We start from the raw sequence: 22888 nt of genomic DNA on the forward strand, positions 1-22888 counted from the left end.
TGGAGTATTGTAGATATTGAGGATACATATTCCTTCCTTTCATTTTATGTGCGGGATGAGCTCAATGAAGAGGTGTTCGATGTGCCGATCGTTGAGATTGTGTGCGATTGCGGTAATTCTTTTTCGAAAGAGTGTGGAGACTCCATGTGGAGCGTTGTTCGCAGTGAAAGGTTGATATCCTGGAAGGTTGACCGGAGTATCGTGCGTTTCCTGGAGTAAGATTACGTCGGGTTGACATGAAGTAGTACGGAGGTGTTGACGGAGAACGGGTTGCTTATGGAGGTAGCCTCGGCAGTTCCACTGCCACAATGTTGTGTCAGTGTTAGTGTGGGCCATGATGAAGGATAGGGGATGCCACAGGTGGCAGGGTGGCGGTGACGGTTCCTGTGGTGTTCATGGCAACAGCTTGAGCGGTGGAAGCGGTTTGCGTGAAAAGGGTTTGAATATTAGCTTCCATGGTGGTGACTCTGTGCATAAGGGCTATTAGAGAATTCTGTAAAGTTTCCACCGTGCTTTGGAGTTTTACGAGCATATCCATGACTTCGGAGCGTACTTGGCCCTGAGCTCCTTCTTGGAGGGCTCACTTTTTGGGGGCTGGTCTTGAAAGCTCTTCGGGTTGGCTGTTGGTAGCGGGTTCTGTGGTGTTGGGTGTGGGTTGGGTTTTGGGTTGTTTGAGGCTGTGAATCTCCTGGGTAAGCTTTTGGATTAAATCACGCATAACTGTGTTTTCTTTCTTAAGGTGTTCGATATATGTGTTGTCTGTGTTGGGTTTAGGCAGCGGGGGGGATTTTACGTGACCCTCTCGCGAGACGCCCCTCAGGGCCTCTGCGAAGCTCACCTTTTCTGAGGTATATCTGGCTCCTGGTCTCGACGTGGATCTTGATCTGGAACAACCTCGGTCTGGAGAGGGAGCTGGGACCGGGACCGGTGCTTGGTGTCCATGGACGGAAAATCTTCTGATTGAAGGGCTGAATGCTGTGCTACTCGGCGTTCTCCGAGGCGTTTTCGTATAACGTATGGCGTTTTGTACCTGGCAGTACAAGCTTTGTCCGCTGTGGGGAGGGGTCCAGCACACAACATGCACTTGGGTGTACACTGATGATCTTGATCTGGGTTGCGAGGTCCGCAGCCCCGGCAGATCTTGTTATTAGGGAACGAGCAAATGTCCATGCAGTGCCCGAGACAGCCGCAGTGGTACCATATCGATCTGCTTGCGGTACAGGGAGTGTGGGATTAGTGTTGCGCCATATCGAACCATGTATGGTACGTCAGGACCGTCGAAGGCAATGACGATGGTCGTGGTGGAACCGATTCGCTTTGCAGCCAGGGCTAGAGGATTACGATCATTTATGATGTTAGCATCGATTTTTCTGGCGTTATCGGTGAGAGGGATGCCTCTGATGACTCCTTTGGTAGTATTATCTGGGGCAGCTTCATACGCGCTGACCTCGTGGTTTACCCCGTTAACTTGGATGAACTTGAATCTTACATACCGGTCCGCATTTTGCAGGCTGGGCGTGCTGATCACCATGATGTTTTACTGGTTGTTCGAGCATATTGTGTCGTTTTGACTGTCTTCTGAGCTAAGTTGCGTTGCTTGAAGAATAGCTGCAGTCACTGTAGGGCTGCCGACCTTGGAAATATTGATTGCTTCTTTGGGTCTGACGATGATCTTGATCTCATTTGCTGGTAGTGGGTGCATGTGCCCGGCCTTGAGAACCTGAGTTCTAACTTGCTGCCTGGGTCTATAGCGAGAGCGAGAGTCTTGCGTCCTAGGTTGTTGTTCTTGGGATAGTTTTCGGCCCCGCTGCTCGTCTGGGCGACGGGCGGTACACCGACGGGAACGGGCGGTACACCAGCCCATCTCAGCGGTTAACTCTTCTGGGGAAATATCTTTGCCACATACTTGGACTTCCATGCTTCGCAGATTTGGCCAGGGGCTTGTGCGTCGTAGCACAGCTCGCATGGACACGCGCGGGAACGTGCCAGGTTTCACTGGCACTGTTTCAAGTAAATCATTTGTTAGCACATGTGTTGTACATTCCTTATGTCCTTATTTTTTTCACTTTGCTTGCAGTATGTCATACCAACAAGGCCAAATTTCTACCCTTCTCACATATAACCCATTACCTCCTAAGTTATAATTTTTCTTAATGTTCTCAAAATACCAACATTTCAAAAATGCTTGATGGAATCGGTACACTAAGTAAATACCAGAAATATATTCTTAACAGCATATTTTTTTGAAGAACACAAGAACAAATTCATTTTAGTGCGGGAGAAAGTTGGTTTCGCTGCACTGTAGTAGTAGTGGCGGTAGTGCTGGTAGTGGTAATCCTCTCTGAAGCCCATAATTATTGCACACACTTAAAACTGCCTACACATCACCAATAGCATGCCCCCTAAATACTATAAATTGAAATCCAGGGCAACATTTAGTTTTCTCAGGACCCTGTACAAATATTGCATGCACTTTGTATACCGCCTTTAAAGAGGGAGAGAACAGGTTCTGACCATTTTCTCCAAAGCAAATAATTAATGCACAAACCTTTTAATGTTACCCACATGTCGTCTCTAATATGCCCTCTATTCTCTCCAAACGTAATCTGGGTGGAACATTGAGATCTTTCAGGACACCTAGAAACATGCATATAACACTTTTGAGCGCTTCTATTCACACTAACAGCATCACCGTAAATGTAAAGGCCACATTGGTCGTTGGTGGCAATAGTTGGCTGACCTATACCTTCTTGCGTTATGATGTACTAGGTGTAGTTCTACACCGAAGTTTTGTCAAATGTTCCCAGACATCTTTCATCGAAGGCAATGGTTTAAGAAGCCACCACATTTTAAATTTTATAATACCTGGCCACATTGTATATGGCAACCAATAGTGCAACTTCATAAAAGAAAAAAACAAAAGGCTATGCTAAAGCAGACTATACTGATATATATATATATATATATACTGTTATACTGGTATATAGCGCCAGTGTCGTGTTCTTCTTTCCCTTCATCCTCGTCTGTTTTGCGCTGTCAGTTTTTGAAACATGAACCACCACTAACTCGCCCAAGTTTGTCTTCTAGTATAGACTATACTGCACTTGAAAAAAAGAATCACAAATCTTCATTAAAACCTATGTGCCTGGAATTTTAATTAAATAGTGGAACACAATCGGATCCAGTTAAAATAAATGGGCATCATTGTTAATCGCACTTGGTTAATAACCTTTACAAAAAGAAGGGTGTCAATAATCTTGAAGAAATCGATTCTTGCAGTTCACTTCATCAACAACAATTATAACAGGCGATTATCGCTTAACAACCCCATGAGGACTAATAATACTGTCACTCTGGAAGCACACAGAAAACTAGCTAGACTAAAATTTCTTTACGAGCTAAGGCATTCGCTAAATTCTGCATCTTACCTGCTACCACTGTTAACTAGAAATAGTACTTGGTGTCAACCCCAGCACAATGTAACACCTTTATTAACATGCATGAAAAATTGGGAGTACTCCGTTTTCCCAGAGCAACAACAGAGTGAAAAATTTACCACCCGACATATTCTCATCAGAGAATGTACAAGCATCATTCGAGAAATTTCTTGGCTTGTAGTATTTGCGATTCAACATGCTATTAGTTGTTTCCATATATTTCTCTGCCTACCAGCATGAATTTTACTTTCATACTTTTCGCTTGAGTGTTATTATGCATTATCTTATTATGTACCGAGCATTATTATGTACTAATTTCTGTTTGCAAAAATATTTGCCTTGGTACAATGTTCCCACTACCGCTTGGGCCACATGAAAGTGGCCTGCAGTTCTAAAAAAAGAATATAAAAAGAAGAGCCAGTTGGTATGCAAATGCTAGCTGGGCATATGAACTGACAACATCCGCAAAAAGTTTTTCAGCCCTTCCTGAATGAAGAATGAAAAAATTTTTATTGCAAACACATTCATGGGGCAGACACAGAAGTCAAAGTGACCAGAATGAGCTCTCGAACACGAATGTTGGATAAAATTAAATTGGGGAGGGGGAAGGAGGGTGGTTAACATCCTGAAACTGCACAGCGGGGTTATGAGAGAGGCCTTAGTGATGGGCTCTAGATTAATTTTGACCATCCGGGTTTTTTTTTAACGTACACCAAAGTCTAAGTACATAAGCGTTTGTTCACTTCACCCTTTCGAAATGCAGCTGCTGTGGCTAGGAATCGAACCCACAACACTATTCTTAATGGAATACCATAACCACCGAGCCACCATTGCATGTCTAAATGTTTAGATAAAAGCACAAATGTAACTAAAGTTTGCAGCACCTTCAATTGCTGTGAATGCAGCATGTAACTTTTCATACAGTGTTGCTGCCTAGTTTCTTGTGGCTAAATAAAAGATTTGTGGGACGGGTTTACGCTGAACGTAGTAATGTGAGGAGACTAGCATGAAAATTTACTGATAACTAAAACATCTCACTCACCCTGTCTATCTCGTACTGGGCCTTAAGACCTGCATGAAGAGGTTCTTGAAGCCAGGTAGGTTCAGAAACATTTACTTGGTCGGTGCTGGAGGAGTAGCTCCCATCTGCATCATCACTTGAGGAAGGCCGCCTGGCTGGCACTGAACTCAGATGTGCAATTATGTCTAAAGACTGTGGTCTTTTTATGTGTGCCACTGCTTGTTTTCAGGCAATGACAGCATATGAAAAATAACAAAAAAGATAAACGAATCATTAACAAAACAGTAACCACAATAGCTACAGCAATGAGTATGCTTAGTACATTTAACAGCAACAGCGCAATGTTTGAAACTATTTTTTGCAGCTCCAATGCTGGCAGTACACTGCAAAATTTGTGTGGTCCTTTGTTTATGGGCTTCACATTTGAAAATTTGAGAAGTAAAAAAAATCTGTGTTCTTATTTTATCTAATAAAGAGAAATTGGGACTTACTAAAAGGCACGCCAATAATTGGTTTCATTCCGGTTATTTTTATGAACATAAAAAACTGACAATAAGCACTCCTCTTTTTACAAAACGTAAAAGACCTTATTTTTGCAAATCAGGGCCAAGGTATTGCAACAATTTTCTTTATCCTTTTTGTTCTGCCTCATTGGCTTGCACACCACGTCACATTCATCATTAGGATTCGTCACTTTGTGCAACAGATAAAGAATAGAATAGACGGAAAAGGAATTGTTAGAAAATACAGCCCCAATTAAAGCTTGCTACAAAGAAATGCTCTTCCGTTCACAATACTTTGCTTTTATTAAACTTTACTCATGCATATAACTATCGTCATTTGTAGCATGTTAGTGTCAAGAACTGCTGCACCATTTCACATTCCTGAGGAAACACCGACAGAACACAAGGAAATATTAATTTGATCGTTATATATTTCATCTGAGTTCAAAATGCTACAAATTAAGTGCCGATTTCACCATCACATTGTGGTCCAACACAAAATCCAGCTGATATCACGTAATCCCATTTGTGATCATGGGATGTCACAAGCCACTGACAAAAAGAGGTTGTGCTAGTCTCCAAATAAGTAATCTTGTGTAATGCTTAGGTCACATTGTGCCAGGGCTGGTAAAAGATACTATGCAATTGTATCATAATATGACACAAGATACTCGGGCAACAAGTATTTAAGTACAAATACAAGATACTATTGCGATTACTGTATCCAGTACGATACTTTCCGTTTGTATCTTAAGATACGTCAATACACTCCCAAATTTATTTTACATCTATATAATGTGCAGCAAATGCGTATGCACAAATATGTTTGCTTAGGAATTTGCTCCAACCAGCCTTCTTTCATTTGAACGAAATGTCTGTTAGTAACTCAAAATGTTTGTTTCTTGCTCCAAAGTACAATATTTTCATTCCAAAACAATTTACTGGGGTTGCTTTAGCTGCTTAACAGTAACATTAACAAGTATGTCAATAAGAAGCCTCTGCACGATGGCGCAAATACCACTGCGGAGTTTTACCTTGTTCATAAACATATCGTTCACACATGTAACATAGTAAAAAAAAAAAATTTAGTTCACCAACTACTACAAAACTCCCTAATGCGAAATTTGAGCACAGCTCTATAAGTGTTTTGATTTCACGATATATTGGCTGGCGCAGATAATCCGTCTCGTGAGGCACATTGCAAATGGAGCGAAGAGTGGCGCGACTGCCTCACTAAGTGGGAGATTGCAAGAGGTAGCGCATGGGTGACGCGTGGGCATGATTCACAGCAGCTGCTGCAGACAGACCTCCGCTCATGCACTGCTTTGTTTCCATATATGGTACCGGCAGACGCGCTCGCCACGTCTTATCCATGGCGTCATCGGCGAACAGACGATGCATGCTACTCCGGCGCCATCTTGTAGCCATCGTCGCTGCATGTCTTGCACGGCACTATGGTTTTCTTCTCTCACTTTCACCACACCCTCCTCCTCCGCTTCCTGCCTCATGGTCTCCGCTGCCTCTACCTCCTCCACTTTCCTCCTTGCGCTCTCTTACCATCACCGTCCTTGATACTCCGCATTTGCCGACGCGACGCCAACACAGGAACAGGCACATAGTTGCGCTCTAAAATTGTTTTTGAGCAACAATCATGTACACAAAATAGCAGCCTTACGCACAAGTCTCCTGGAAGCTGCACCATCCATGCTTTGGTTTACAGCAGTCAAATTTAAATCAATGAGATCCTCATATCGCTGATGTGTGAAATCCACTAGACGCAAGGTAAGCACATTCTTGCATTCTTCAGATTTTGCAACAAAGCACCAGGCAAGAGGAACTTCGATAACGACACTATAGCGGCATCAGAATTTGCGCGAAAGGCGCCGCACGCATTGGCATACCCAGCACAGTACGGTGGCTATGAGCATCATGGCACCGACGCAGCTAAAAACAAAAAATCAAGAAAACAAAAGGTCGGCTGCATGCAGACGTTCGCGTGCTTGTTTTTGTTGAGATGGCATGAGCAGCACTGCGTGACTCTGCTCTACCAATAGGGACATGCTGCCCTCATCGCCTATCCTCGCTGGAGGGCTCTAGTGGAAATATAAAAAAAATGACACTGCCTTTAGTTTCATTCAGGTGGCTTAGTGGGAGCAGTATCAGCTTGAGAAGCGGAGTTTAGCCAACATTTATAGTTTTGCATGATGATGTTGCGATAGCCCAGTATCTTGTACCCTAACATACACGATACATTCTTTCATGTATCGGAAATACAGATACTGATACAAGTCTTGCCAGACGTATCATGACTCAGATACAAGATAGCCAAAGAGTATCTAAGGTAGTATGTAAGATACATGTATCTTCGATGTTGCCCAGCACTGCATTGTGCCATCAAAAGCACAGTGTGCTGAGTCATCGCCTGCGCTCCCATTTTGCATTAGCTCAAATTTGTTTGCATTCTGCATGGAATACGAGGAGTTTCCACGTGGGAGAAAAGGCAAAGGAAATTAATCCCACTATTTTTGGGGCAGTATTCACGCCAACCTGCTGTCTACACTGTCCACCACATACTTGCATCCCAACACCTATTTCTACTTTAGCAGTCCTCATTAATTGTCATAAAAGCTTACCATGTCATAAAGCATTTTGGCTTGCCCCTCACATCAAATTGATGTCCATGTTACAAAGCGTTTACATTTAGGGTCAGCTGCCCGCATAGTCTCTACCCCTTCCGTGCCACATTATTATCCCGAATTCTGACCAAGAATGGACAAATTATATTTAAAGACCCCAGTTGCCAACATGTTTCACTTCCCCGGATAGACTTTGCTTATGCTTGCACTGTCCCATGGATTGTGTGTGCTATCATCTAACAAAAGCATGACTAAGCACTGAGAGAGAAGCAAGCTTGTCTATGGGATTGCTTTGTTAGAAAATGCAAAGTACCACTGACGAGCTGGGCTCGTCCTTGGCCGTTTTTACCAGATATGTATGGACAAACCCAGCTCGTCCAAGGCATGGAAGGAGTTAATATCAGATTTAAGTATGTTCTAAGCTATGTTTACCACAGATAATTGGTCAGAGGGACCAATTCTTATAGAGGTATCAAACAACACAGATGTCGGAACAGCGAAACCTTCCATCGGAACTTTTTTAACAAAGCATATGAAAGTTGTACATCTGTTGTGCATTTGAAATGCACAGCAGATATAGACATTGTCCTTTGTGCATTTTGTTGAGTGTGGAACAGCATGCATTACAACCATAACAATGATTCAACAATAATGGTTTTCAATAAGTACGATTTGAACAGCCTGATGCAAAACCATGTCTAGAGTCACTGCATTTTTATTTTTTTACATATAAAATCGTCCACTAAATAGTGACTGGGACCTTTTAGAACTAGCGAGAGACAGTTTCTTTTTCGCATAACTTCTGTTGACTTTCCTCTTTGTCGTAGACATTGCAAGTTGTGATGCTGTAATATTTTGCACAAATTTTGGCCAGAACTCTCAAAAGCAGAAGTTACTGATTTCAAGGCACTTTTCGGTGTGACTGACAAGACAGCCCTCACATGAACACTGTCACCATTCACTGTTCAGGTATTGTCAATATAATCAGCTGTAGCTTAATGCTGAAAATGTTATCAATCAATAAATGGAAGTAAAACTGTGTACTGCCGTCCATAATTCGCTAGCAGCTGGAGCATGTTTCTCAAGGCCCTAGCTTAGGCATTCCTTTGGCTTGCATAGCTCCACCAGGCAACAACTACACTTTTTGGAAGGAGTAACATGTTGAGGAGAGATTGTGTCAAACCAGATTGTTACAAATATGGCTCCAGGTGTGAAAATTTGGTTTTATCAAGACAGTGGGCCTCAACAGTACACTACATCCTTTCTGGTATGCTGCTTGCACAAAGCAAAGAGTTACACAGATCCAACGCACATGTTGCAATCTATGTGAAGCGAATCTTTAGTTAAGCAGTTAATTAAATGCTACACAATTAAAACCAAAGCAAACAACTGCAATCACATTCTTGCTATGCAACATGTAATCTCATGCAATGCTTATGTTTATCCACTACAACCATGATCTCATGCAATTTTTAAGTTTATTTACTACACTGCTCACAAGTTATGCTGAAATGCAAGTGGCAAATCAAGTAGATGCACAGAGCAAGACGTTGATGCTGCGATGTCACAAGAACAAAGCCGATGCACGATGCTTGTCGAGGGAAGAATGGGGATGACAGGCTTATTCACAAAGAACTACTACACATATCCAGCTACATTAAAGGATCCTATCCCTCCTGTGCCACAATGGTTCATACCTATTCTGGAGGATGGGCCAAGAATGAGCCCAGACCCAGTGGTACTTACTGAATAGTTAGGCTAAATGAAAAAAAAATCAAGTAAAGGAATCGGCTGAATACTAAGTGCTATTACCTAACAGATGGTGTGCCTATGACACCCAAGAACCATGAGCCAACATTATATGTTCAGATTTTATAAATCAGAATATAGGGTCAGTTACTGGCACTACTTTTTCAAGTCAGCATAGAAGGGTTATATAAGCCTGTTTGCTGTTCCTTGCAAACACGTTTATATAACAGTGTTTAATCATTTTTCAAAGGTGCCTAACTATGCTTGTAATGATGCATAAAAGGTTTGAATGCCAGCACACAAAAAAGAATGCAATGTCATCAGCATAAACATAACTGATGATGCCATGTCGCACTTAATGGAGTCAAGCAAAACAAACAAAAGTCGGTGAAGGACCCCTTACATCAACATGAACTTTTTCTCTTCTAAAAAACGCTACTTTGAGAGAGGAAGAAATCCTTATCCCTTAAAAATTTTAATAGCTATGTGACAAGGCACCAATGAAGACCAACAACTTGCAACTTATTCACAATCATTTTGAGCTCAACACTAGGACAAGCTTTAGAAATATCCGAGGTTGCTTAAGCAAAGCATTGATTGGTTCATTGCACAATGTTCAACTCTCAGAGTCACAATGAGCCCACTATAGAAACATTTCGAGCCCAAAACTAATATGACAGGGCATAACAGACAGACTGTGGGCACAAACTCCATTATGTGTGAATGAAACACTATTTTTATCAACTCCACAACATTTGATGCAAATGAAACTAGCCTGATATTGTCTGGTGTATGCCCACCGCTTTTTCAGAAATCGAATAACCTTGGCAAAGAGCTATGCAATGAGTTATTCAGAGGAAATCCAGGCAGCTGCAATGAGTAACAAGAGCCATTACAGTGGCATAACCAGTTCTTTCCTTGGCTTTATCAGCATGACCAATGACTCTTGCATACACCTCAAATCTGGATTTCATGCCCTCTAGATGGACAGGTAGAACAATCTATTGGATGAGCTCCTCCACATCACACAGATATTTTTCTCAATCAGAAGACTAGTCACTAAAGAAGTGGTCATCTCCACAAACATAACAGCAAAGCTCTATTTGCAGCTTCCAGCATTATGTCCAAAGCACCAACCATAAGGGTGTAGTGTAAGGTTTATACCAAGAAAATTACTGGCCAGACATTTACTTCTTCCGAAGGGCATGATACCTGCAAAAGTTGCTACAACTGGAAAGCAAGTATTACAAAAAATATAGTTACAGCAGTAGGCGGCAATAACACCAGCCGCTGAAACATTCTGTAGCACTTCAGAAGAGCTCAAACTGCAACCAATGTGGTGTATTACCCTCCCTAGTGTAGGTCAGATGAGATGGATTGAAGGCATTCAGTGGCTGCTTACAAGACCAGAACAGAGAAAAGGCTTTGTCCTTTGTTGCCATGTGACCTTGTGGCTGTCCTGGCACTAAATCCCCATAAATTAGCAAGGTTGGATGTCAGAGTACACAGATTAATGATTTTATATTCCTGCTAAAGACTGAAGATCAAGAGAATGGCAGGGTCATACCATGGAAACATGTGACACAACAACCATGCTTACCACCCTTATTGGACATTTGTGGGGACTGCTGCAAATTCAGCAGCAAGCGTTGTGTGAGGGACAACTACAGAAACATTGATAGAAAAATGTGTGTTGTAGTACCGACCATGGCCCGCCAGGACTCGAGACTGGACAGTCCTACATTTGCTGCCCACACGAGGCTCCACTTTAGTGCAACATACAGCATAAAATTATGGATACAGACACTAAACAAGACACAACAGACACAATACATGGCTTTTATTTTGCCTCCTTTGCTCATACCCAATCCACTTCAGCTAGTTCAGTTGACAGTCCTGTGGGGCTCCAGCTATGCTACAGGATGGGCCTAGAACATGCAAACAGCTGAACCATCATCCGTGCAACTGAGGGATATCTGGCCAGAAAACGTTTACTGGAGGCATAACCTAAGATGACATACAAGCAGCTACTGAGCCTGGCTGATGTACAGGCTTATGTGTTTGAGGCCAATGTGGACACACTGCTTTTCCAGGTCAGGACACAGACAGCCAAAGTGTGGATTTCTCTGGCAAGCTACTTTTTACCAGCAATAACTAGGGCATTCATGACAGCTCCAAGGACAACATGCCCACCTACTTCCACATCTTTCCAAGGATCAAAGGGGCTGTCCGTGTAAACAATGGCAGTCTCACAATGTCCCAGAGTGATGCCAAGTCATGGACCAGTTTGCCAATGAGAAAGTGGAAGAGACAGCAGAGCAACGCTACTGGAGGTAGCATCTCAGCCATCCACATCATGCACAGCATTTACATGCCATCCATCTCATTGCTTTTGAGATGGATGGCACGTACATGCCCTATGCAAGTAGCATGGCCTATCTGCTTGGTCACTACAATGGCTTTACCTGTTAGTATCCTACCTTTGGCAGCTCACGAAGGATGGCAGCATTGGTGCCCTGGTACAGATTTAGAAACTAGCTATGTGTGGGGCCTGTGGACATCTAGGAAACCCTGGCCTGGCATGGAAACAGCTTGTCTTCCTACACCTTGTGCAAGCATGCCTGCATGCGCAGATCAACTCAGCACATGTAGTACTGTCACTGGACGTCACGGCAGGCCACCAGCAATACTACTGTGTAGGCAATATGAAACCAGCCTATTTGTCCACAAGGACCTAAGTGGAAGACAATCACAATAACACCTTGTTGAAAAGAGGGGGGAGGAACATTGTAGAATTAGCCACAGCCAGCTAGTAGGGACATCAGGCCCTTGCCAGTGCCACATCTTCAAAACAAGCAACCACTCGATGCTAGGATGTGAAAAAAAAAATTACAGTAAAAGCTCGTTAATTCGAACCGCAAGGGGAAGCCGCGAATACTTCGTTTAGCGCGAAACGACAGACACAAGAAAGACGACAGGACAGCGCCTTGTCCTGTCGTCTTTCTTGTGTCTGACGTTTAGCGGCTTGTCCTGTCGTCTTTCTTGTGTCTGTCGTTTCGCGCTAAACAAAGTATTCATGGATTCGCACCAACTAGCCCGCCAACACATTGTGCTGAAGGGGAAGCCGCTTCAGTTCGAATTAACGAAAGTTCGGACTAACGAAAGTGAGGGAGGGCAACAGTACACTGCGATTTGGAAGCAGTAGGGCATGTCAGAAATTTGGCGTGTCAGAAAGTGATGGCGTGTGCCGCAGGCACACGCCATCTTCAAGTCGAAGCTCTGGGTCCGACTGTGCCACACCACCGATGTCCACCGAAACAAACGTTAGCCGAGGCTTAACACCATCACAATGAATCGCGACAGCCGATACCTCCTAAGCTGAAAACAGAGGTGCACAACCGAAGAAGACTGCCGAGACAAAGACGCTGAACATGTGAAGGTGGCGAAGGCCCTCATTCGTTGGTTCTTGATTGCAAGCACAGCTGCGATGTACTTGATTCGCTGTGTTTTGGAGCTTGCCGTGCCATCTCCACACAACATTAGCAGCTCTACAAGATTTGCAAAGCCTCCGAGATTCGCAACGGGCAAGAAGTCCCGAAGGTTACGTAGAACGGAGAGGCGGCAGCCGCTGCTGCTTCTGGCTGACCCCGCGTCGGTTAGATTTTTTTTCCGATTTTGCCTTCTCTCGCCGTTCTCTCCGTTTCGGAGGCAATACAGCCTTGTGTGTAGGCACTATAGGCGCGCTTCTCTGGCCGTGTGTCAGGCGAGCGTAGTTCGAATTATCCGTGAGGGAACCTTCTCGCGTTCAAATTAACGGACTTTTTTACACATAGACTTCTGTGGAGCTTGGCCGGACCAAATCATACAGTTCGAATTATCCATAAATTCGAATTATTGAAGTTCGAATTAACGAGCTTTCACTGTATTGGGTTTTACGTGCCAAAGCCACTTTCTGATTATGAGGCACGCCATAGTGGAGGACTCCGGAAATTTTGACCACCTGGGGTTTTTAACATGCACCTAAATCTAAGTACACAGCTGTTTTTGCATTTCGCCACCATCGAAATGCAGTCGCCGTGACCGGGATTCGATCCCACGACCTCAGGCTCAGCAGCCCAACACCATGGATGTGAAAAAGTAACAAGGAACATGGACCGTGGGAAAGAGGATTAAGTGGTTCAATCTTCAAGAGGTTGAAATGAAGCAGAGATTCAAAAAAGCCATCTCACAAATGCATAAAATTGACAATAATTGGAGGAACAACATTCAGAAGCTACAAGGAAAGGAGGCCTTAGGAAAAATTCGACAAAACTTCAGAAAATGAAGATTTTTTTTTCTGTGCTTTATATTTTACTGCTCTTTAAGCCAAGTATCAGAACATCCTTGCAACATATAAATCATCCTGGTTAGTTTATTTCTGATGACAAACAATTAGTATGTGCATATGTTTCCGTGCATGTGTGTATATGTATATTAGCAGCAGGAATTCCCATTAATCAGCCTCCATCATCGTATTTCATCACCTGCAAAGCAGACAATAAAAAATGTCACTAAAGTTGATCATCTTTATAAATACCACCATAGTGTCTTAAAATAGTAAATTAGAAATAATATAACCAACCTCAGGAAGTTAGCAGAACTGAGGAAAAAAGTATTAGGCTATCCAACAAGACATGGCAAAGAATGGATAGTACCGGCACCTTGACTTAATCTTGGAAAAGAATATCTTCCCTATACTTTTCCATCTCTTCTTAATGGCTATGCTCTCATTAACTTCGATTTGTTTTCCTGTTCGTGCAAAGTACTTCATACTGTGCAATTACATAACATTACTTAAGTTTACTTATGTGAACATATTGCTGTTTTGTTTTCTTTGGCAATTGCTTGGTGTACTTATCTATGGTTTTAATACTGTATAATTTTAAGTACAGCCTCCCTGCTGAACATTGGGTTTGTAAACTTGTCAAGCTGCCCTGGCACAGCTTTTTTTTACAACCCCTCCATCTGTACTGCAAGATGGAAAAATAAAATTCAAATTCAAATTGAAGCATCCCAGCTGCTTGCAACATCACAGCTCCTTGTAACATTACGTTGAAACCCTCATAAATGAAAATAATGATTATGATGAATTTGTCCACTTGCAGGGGCTCAATGTAACAACAGCGCACTGTGGCATTTAAGTGAAGACCAATTTTGAGCACTTTGTATGCAAACATTAGTTCAGTTGTATGGCATGGGGTTGCTAGGTCATGAGAAGGGTTACACTGCAATGGAGCTAATAAAGTGAAAATGAGACATCCACCTGTTCATAGCAATTGCTACAGAGGAAACCCATATGGTTTTTACGAAAGAAAAGCCTCACAGTTGAAGAAAAACTCGTTCCGGACCAGGACAAATTTTTCTTCCAACCGTGAGACTTTTCTTTCGAGGAACCCGTATGGGTTTCCCTTGTAGCAATTGTTAAGAATAGGTGAATGTCTGATCTTCCCTTTATTAATTACTTCTCTCCACCTTCCGGGTTTCCGCAGAACTATCATGTCAAACTCTTGCAATGGAGCTGCTTAGCACACCATTAACTTCGGGCTGCTGAGTCTGCATTATTATTATTTTTTTTTCATTTGAAAGTTTGCCCTGTAACATAAAACAGGTGAATTATCTCAGGTGTACATATATGCTACTTCTCTTCAATGAAGTCCAGCAGAGATCTAAAAAAGTTTATTGAAACAAGGTTGCGTGTTTACTAAATAAAGGAAAAGAAATGCTAAGAAAACAAATTGGATTTTGGTACAAGCAAGAGCAAACAAAGAAATGTGCAAGTATCTGAAGATAAACAAACGGAAGAAGGTTTGCAGGATTGCTAAAAGGTGGAGGAAGGCAACTGGACAACACGCATATGAAGCAAATCAAGAGCGTTGATGGAGGAGTATGGTCAAACTCGAAGTACAAGGAAGGTGAACAGAACATACTGCATAACAATTCAAAGAATGGCACGGGTGTTAGAAGTGCTTGGCAGGTAGGGTGGGCATCAAGGGACCTCTACTACGGTTCAACATTCAGACCTTTTGCTGTTAGTTGCGTACAGGGAAAATTCAATTGTGGGGTTTAACATAATAAAACTGCACAGTGGCTATAAGGAATGCCGGTGGTAGGCCTCGGATTAATTTGGACCAGTTGGGGTCCTTAGATACATGGCCGTTTTTGCATTTTGCCACCATCAAAATGCAGTCACTGCAGGCAGGAATCAAAAGCATGACCTTGTGCTGGGCAACAGAAGACCATAAAGTAGTGTACAGGGAAAGTGCAGAATGTTGCATAAATAAGAACACCAGGTAGATGCAACTCTTCCAGCTAAAATCACTGGCTCCTTCGCACACAACTATAGCATGGAGGTGGCATTCCACAGTGGATGCATTACAATACATCATTAGGGGCATAATGCTGCCTAGAGCAATGCCGAACAGAAAGTAGAATTTGCAACAATAGAAGCCTGGCGCATCTGTTTCATTCATAGCCTACAGTTTCACCTTCACGACGACAGATGGCACCACCACTCAGTTCCTGCAGACTCCACATGATTTCCTTGGCATTGCAGTAGGTGGTGCATACTATGAATTTATTCTTGATGAAACAGACAACTAATGCACTCAAACAAGGTATGAAAATACATTCACTGCAGGAAGTCACCTTTTTGAGCAATCTGGTTGCGAATTAGCCAGCGGTTTAGCTGGATGGGTCCTGTATGCCTGGCATGTCTATGTACGTAACTTCGATTACGCTGGAAATTATTGTGCAGGTGACATCACTTGCTGTGAGATACTGCAAAAGGAAATTTCCAGACAACAAAGGCTTGCAGATCTCCAGAAGTGGGAAGTTACCTATGCAAAGACTTAACACAGAAACATGAAATTTGGAAGGACAACTCAGTTCAACAAGTTGATGAATTTGAATTTGGTGGATAAGTGAGGTGACCTGAAAAGAGCAGCGACCAGGAAAATCCAAATCCAGGCAAGATAGAAAAATTGTAAAGCTAGGTTTGTTCGATTCAGAAATGGTATACGGCACCTCAAACAAAAAGGTGCAGGTGGTGCCAGTTAAGGTGTGCTGGGCTGCACCCACTCACTGCAAGGTTCAAGGGTGCACTGTATCGCAGCGGCACCTTGCCTAGCACTCCATTCAATCGAGCACGGGGATGTAGGGGGCACCACTGCACCTCGGGGAATCGAAGCCTCGGTGCAGTGCACCATTATAGGTGCAGAGTAACTTGGCTGAATTAATGAAACCTGCTATTTTAAGGTTTCTGCGCAATGTAAGACACTAGCCACATCTAAATGCAAGTTAAAGAAACGGTTGGACAACTAGCAATGTGACCAGTAAGTGGAGTTTTTCTGAACCTTTAAACTATTCAATTAGCTAAAATTACAACGCGGAGATAGATATGTATTACAAGGAAAGGTAGAGAATGACTGCATCCAATGTGTGGTCAAAGTTGCAGACATTGTAGCCGAAGTTCAAGAAAAAAGAAAAGATAGCTTGTCTGGTTACACTACGAGATGAAGTGAGGCGTGCATTGGCAAAAGGCAACAATCAGCTCCAACAAGAGTAAAAATCATTTGAAACACCAAGATACTCTGGATACACAGCAGCCGAACACTCGGTCTGGGGCCAACGTTCCAACATAGGATGTCATCAAGAGAACCCCCAGCCTAGAGCTGTTACAACAAGCCGTGACGAAGACAAGTTCTGTTGTAGAAGTTTTGACCCGAGGCTGGGTGTTTCTTTAGTTTAGTCACTGCTGATCGTGTCTCCATCTTCCCGAGACCCATCTGCCTTGCAAGTTGTGGAGTATATGAATGGCAGGGAGAAGTGGAAGAGTAACACGAAAAATAGACCAAATAGACCCCCATATAGAAATGGGTCAAAGGTGAGAGAGCTGTTACCTTGAAGAGATTCCACCTGGCAGCCTTTACAGCCTGTGGAACAAACGTTATTTGCAATCGGGATAAGGGATGATGAGAGATTAACTGAAGGTAGCGGAAATATGATGTAATGAGGATGACGTATGCAGGAAAAATACGAAAGCAAGGTTGATATACTTAAAAGTAGCATGCGAGAATTGGGTCTTTAGCTAATAACACGAGTGCTCAGCTTAATTTCATTCCTGCCTGCGACTACAGATAACCTTTAATATCGCAGACATGCGAAAAGTACGACCCCAAAAGACACTTAAAACGCGTCTGCATAGCTGTCACTTAAAAACAACACATTTTTAGTGCAGTAAAGCTACGATAGAAAACGCGCTATATGCATACCTTTTGGCTTATCGTCTACGACAAGAAGACATTTCCGACGAGTTTGGTGCACATTCTGGCCACAAGTAATTAAATCCCCGAGCTCATTTGGAGCGTATTCTGATGAGGACGTGCTACGCGTATTGACAAAGCGCTGAAAGGAAAACGGGTTGGCATCTTCGCTGGTAGCATTTTGTTCATCCAATTCATTATCGCTGGGAGCCGCCATATGCCAGCAGTTGTCATAGAGTCACAATACAGCTGTCATAGAGTTTAGGAAACTCAATGACAGCTGTGGCTGGATGAATGGATGGCGGCTACACCCTTTGTAAGGGGCAGCGGCTTGCGCCACCTAGCCTTTCGCCGCCCCTTTATTTATATTTATATCCCCTTCTCCTTAAACTAGACACTACCCTCCTCCGAGCAGGCCGAGCAGGCCGGTTGCGCACAGCGTGGCGTGGTTTCGCGAGAAATGTAAACAAGAGAGGAGAGCTGGCCCGATAGGCGGAGCAACGCCATGTGCAACGCCAACTTTCGGCTTCACTTCGCTTCGCAAAGAGTGACGTCAGGGCTTCTCCTGAGTTTTCTTCCTCCATGAAATGTACAAACATGTATCTTAAAAGCACTTCCTGTTTGGCTAGTTGGTAGCTGTTCATTATAAAATATAAAGACGCCAAATAAACGGACACCATGGTACAACCGTTCTTGTTGCAGCTCCCGTAGATACTAGCGCCAGGGTTCCCTCTAGTAATTATTGTATGAAACTCTATGGTAGGGACGAACGTTGGTAGGGACAACGTTGGCTTGTGGGGACGTATGGCAACGCCTCCAGGCGTTGCGTATGGCTGCAGTGTACGAGAAGGCTTTGATACATGGGTGTTGCACGAGTTTCCAGATCGTGGAGGAAGAACTTCCTCCACGTTCCACATACACGTTTTAGGCAGCGTGACAGCTTTGCAAGGCATGGCACGTTATGCGTGGCAAAGAAACGAAAGCAATAAATTTCGAGCACTTCACAAAAGTTGCACTGCGTGGCTTGTGTATCAATGCTTCGTCGCTTGACGTCAGTTCTCGAGTGCTGCCGCCGCGCATTCAGTAAAAAGCTCGGCTATTTTTTTTTCTTTTTGTTCCTTTTTATTTTATTTTTCCGACGCGGATTACGTAGCTTCATTATTGCTGGTAGCAAAGCCTTGGTGGCCTGAGCTCGACGTCGAGCTAATATTTATTGTGCGGCCTTCCTCATTGCCGCACTTATCTAGCGTGCCAACTGCACGCTGATACCACTGAAACCATATTCCACTCGTTCCGTTAAGGAAAAATATAAATGCGTGGATATATCTGCTTTTGTGTGTGTGGGTACTTTCGTGTGATAGCGCAGTAGATGTTGTAACAGAACACGTGTGTGAAACGGGGTGGATGCGTGGAGAAACCGTTGGTTTTCTGCCATTTCGAACACTTGCTTCCAACAGGCCCACCGACAGTTGTGTAAAACGAGCGCCCGCAAGAAAAATGCACCTAAAACATTTCGTTCTTCGTGCGGTTAGACCTGAGTGGGGTATGTCTGCTATTTTTTCTTATAAAATGTCTGCAACTTGTACCGCGTTGCTAAATCATAACGCGCTAGTTACAAGTGTACGGACACTATGCGCGTGCACATTTCGCTCGCACGGAATGCCCACAGTGCTAAAATTTGAGACGACTTTTTCCGTTCTTTCCCCTTCGTGATTGGCTCGCACGCAGCTGTTATCGCTGTGGTCAACCACGGCCCAAAAAACCGAAGGAAAATAGTCGTTACAGATATATGTGGCATATTTTCGAAAGTACGGTTTTCACCTGCGAAGGCAGGAACCAAAATAGTTTTCATCATTTTTGCCACTCGTGTGTTCAGACGTATTTAACAAGTAAATCCCAAACAAAAGCAACAATGATGTTAGCCCTTTATATGTTAGTTTTTTTTTTTTCACGGACCTGATTTCTAACTTCAAGTGTGGCATAAAAAAAAAAAAACTGCTCGGTTTTCTTTTTGGCACATGACCTTGTCTTTCGCCGGGGAGGTAGAGGAGGCGTAGTGCCTGTTAGTTACTATGCTTCTTTGGCATGGTATGGTGCCCTCGAGTTGCTCCCTGGCATAGAATATAGAATAGAATTTATTGACAGGAAAGACAGACAGCTCGACCTGAGCTAGTGCGCTCCAGTTGGGATAGAAAAACTGCTCTGGAACACCTAGGAAAATTTATTTCCAACATAATCAATATCTTTATTGAACTGAACCCTTGCTCTTGCTTATTACTAGTACTATTGCTCTTGCTTATTATTATGAAGATTTGGTGCCAATCACATACATACCCCAAAACACCTCTAGCGTCTAGCACAAGATGCTTGCCTCCTTTGCTGTTGGTTACAGTACAGTCCTTGCCATGCCCCTTCAGAAGCAGAAATATCTTTATGAACGAGCGCATCATTTCTAAGGCCTCACCTCTGCTTGAACTTGTACATGTTTCTCTGTCTTTTTCTCTTCTGACAGATTCTCATTTCGGTATTTAAGTGCTCTCAATTGACCATCCTCCTATATTCAGTTGTCTTGCAGCATTTATACTTTCCACGGAATGTGTATCAATGTTTTTTGTATCATTGTGTGGTGTCATTGACCAGTCTGCTGTAGAATTCCATCCCTAAATTTTGACCTTTGCCAGTCTTGCTTCTCGATCTCCAACCTTTGCTTCCTTTTAATGAAGAAGGACCAGTTTGTCATTTCCTTCTTTAAAGCCGTTACATTACCTTCAGTTGCAGAAAAAATGTTTAAGTCCTTCACCACCTTGTATTTTCAATGTGTGCTTGCAATTTATTATTTCGAGCTGTTCAGTTTGGCTATAGCAATAGGACATATTGTGCTGCACTCCACAAATTCATATATGCTTGCCATCTCTGCTGCAAGCGTGGCATTGTCTTTTTTTTTGCATGTTCTTTTAATTATTCAATGTTTTCTCATTTTCTTGCAATTCTTTCCCACTTCTTTTTCTTTGTTTTGATTTGTATGTGTGTGTATGTGTTTCTGGCAAGCTTTGGCATCAATTTACGAAATTACTTCATTTCTGGCTCTGTGGCCAGTCCTTCTTGTGGGTGTGTGCCATGTTTTTAAGGACTTCACATCAGCCCTGCCACGGTGTACAAGCCAGTCATACACCAGCGATGAAGTGAAAGAAGTTAGTGATACTGGCAGCCATTTGCAGTCTATGTTGTATTAGCTAATGAAAGTTATGTCAATCTTTCCTAACCTTTGTTTGTTTTTATACTATTGTAACATACTTTATTTAGTTCACAGAGGTATTTTAAAAGTATTACAGCATATCCAACACATTTGTTGGAATCTACATTAAAGCTTTCTTAAATCGTTTCAATTAAGTATGATGCAAAAAGATGTAGGATGTTTCCCATTATATTTTATTTGCAACTTATGCTATTGTTTACACCTTAATTCTGCTATGCAAACACTAGTTTACATATGGGCTCATGACATGCAACATGAATGCACTGATGACTTGCAGTCAAGTGTGACATTCTATGAGTGTTGTAGGAAGCATTGTGAGCAAAGGTGGATGTACAGGGAAGTATGAAACATAGCTATGCCTGTTTAATGCTTCAACAACCCTGATGATGACGTGATCAATCAATTGCCTTCACTACACGACTATAGAGGCCTCTCACTAAGTCTGTTTGGTGAGACGTCCTTTGCAAATCACTTTTGTCCTGTAGATGTTTTTTGTGCGCATTCCTTCTCTGCACCACACCTCTGTGGAAGATTTCCTGCTATGTACACTCAGTGAGACACTGATGTCAAAGCTAGGGGAAGAGGCAGAGAAGCTAGGTTGTCATGCTACAGCTGAACAACTATAAAGCAGTATTCACACGAGGGAAAAATCCACCTCCCCATGACACGAGTGCACACCACATGACCACTACATCACGAATTTGTCATGTTTTCATAAGGCAGCATGGCCCCTCGAAGCTCCCTGCGGGGACGGAGCAGCACCCAGCCTTTGCACGTGCCTTTGGCAGTGGCACGTGACCTTGTTGTTAGCCGGGAAGGTAGAGGAGGCTTACCGGAAATGATGCTATAGATGGTCCTGCATTATCCATCTGGACAATCCCCCATAGTGGGTACGTGCCAGCATATCCTATAGGATCTACATCTACGTTATCCTCAGGAGAAGTCTCCCATGTGAATGCCACTTAATATGTGATACCATTATTGGGGATTGCAATGCCTGCAGGATTGATGCACGTTACTAACCGCATTAAGCCCTTGGGAGGACACAGATCATGCACTGGTGTAAGGGTCAGCCCACCAAGTCACTACATTTGATTACACACAGTCTTTGAATGGGCCCACTTTTGATTACACCATCTCCGGGACCAGTCCAGTTTACTATTACCCGGTGTTCAAGATTGGCCCACTTTACTCAGCAATAGATCAACCAACAAGCACACAGAAACACAAAGAACGCTTTGTTTAGAAAAGAAAAAAAAAGAGCCCATGGAAGAGTGTACAGTTTCCTTCTTAAAGTGTCCCTAAAGAAATATGTACTAAACATCTGTACTTCACTAGAAGATATGTGGACATTACGTCAGTACCAAAAGGCACATTGGTGTTCTTGTTTCAAAACGCCATCAGCTTCCACTTATCAGGGCTCCACACTTTTTTTTTTACTCTTCTTGCTCTTCATGCTCAATGTATGCTGACATGACTGGTGCCAGGCTGAGGGTTTCTGCTAAATGGACATACCTTGAGCACTGGGCTTCCCTCAATTCTACTGTTGCAGCATGCACCCTAAAAGTTTTTGTTCATGAATTGCAGTGGCAGGATTGTGCTGCTGCAAAAATGTTTCAAAAAGATTAGTTAAAAAGAAGAATGGCTGGTATCTGTATTGTATTTTTGTTTATAAAGAAGTAAACCTTCACAACATTTGGTGAATCTGTTAATGTGAACAGTTTGTAGTGAAATATCTGAAGCCTGTTCAGTGCTCCAAATTGCAAGAGGTGGCTGCACATGTTGAATACATATTTCCTGACTTTTGACAGTTTAGTAATGACATTAGATTGTAAGAAGTGTTGAAAGGCTGTGGAGTTTGTTGTATGGAGCATAAGAGACAAGGCTGCATGGGAAGCTAAGCCGGTAGTCTCAGCATATATTTTATTATCTTTGTTAAGAGTTATAGAATAAGCTGAATTTAATGGCAACTATAAGTATATTTTG

The 22888-nt window shown here is 42.9% G+C and overlaps 2 protein-coding genes across 10 annotated transcripts in view; one reads left to right on the top strand and one right to left on the bottom strand.

Annotated features, from left to right (window-relative positions):
* Positions 1-17992, bottom strand: part of LOC139050973 (endosome-associated-trafficking regulator 1-like) — a 69428-nt gene extending 51436 nt beyond the window's left edge. For 2 of the 8 annotated variants that reach the window (XM_070527911.1, XM_070527906.1), the window contains exons 1-3: positions 17656-17988; positions 17284-17316; positions 4480-4676 (exon numbers count right to left, since the gene is read on the bottom strand). In XM_070527911.1, coding sequence (XP_070384012.1) covers positions 4480-4676; positions 17284-17316; positions 17656-17863 — 438 coding nt within the window. In that variant the 5' untranslated portion in view covers positions 17864-17988. Of the gene's footprint in view, positions 1-4479; positions 4677-17283; positions 17317-17655 lie in introns of all 8 variants that reach the window. The other 6 variants (XM_070527904.1, XM_070527901.1, XM_070527899.1 and 3 more) reach the window with 5 other exon arrangements.
* Positions 17993-18441: 449 nt separating this feature from the next.
* Positions 18442-22888, top strand: part of LOC139050987 (alanine--glyoxylate aminotransferase 2, mitochondrial) — a 48461-nt gene continuing 44014 nt past the window's right edge. The window contains exon 1 of one of the 2 annotated variants that reach the window (XM_070527926.1): positions 18442-19189. In XM_070527926.1, coding sequence (XP_070384027.1) covers positions 19051-19189 — 139 coding nt within the window. In that variant the 5' untranslated portion in view covers positions 18442-19050. Of the gene's footprint in view, positions 19190-19703; positions 19735-22888 lie in introns of those variants that run through there. The other variant, XM_070527929.1, reaches the window with a different exon arrangement.

The sequence above is a fragment of the Dermacentor albipictus genome, chromosome 1 (genome assembly GCF_038994185.2).
Source record: "Dermacentor albipictus isolate Rhodes 1998 colony chromosome 1, USDA_Dalb.pri_finalv2, whole genome shotgun sequence".
NCBI classification, from domain to species: Eukaryota; Metazoa; Arthropoda; class Arachnida; order Ixodida; family Ixodidae; genus Dermacentor; species Dermacentor albipictus.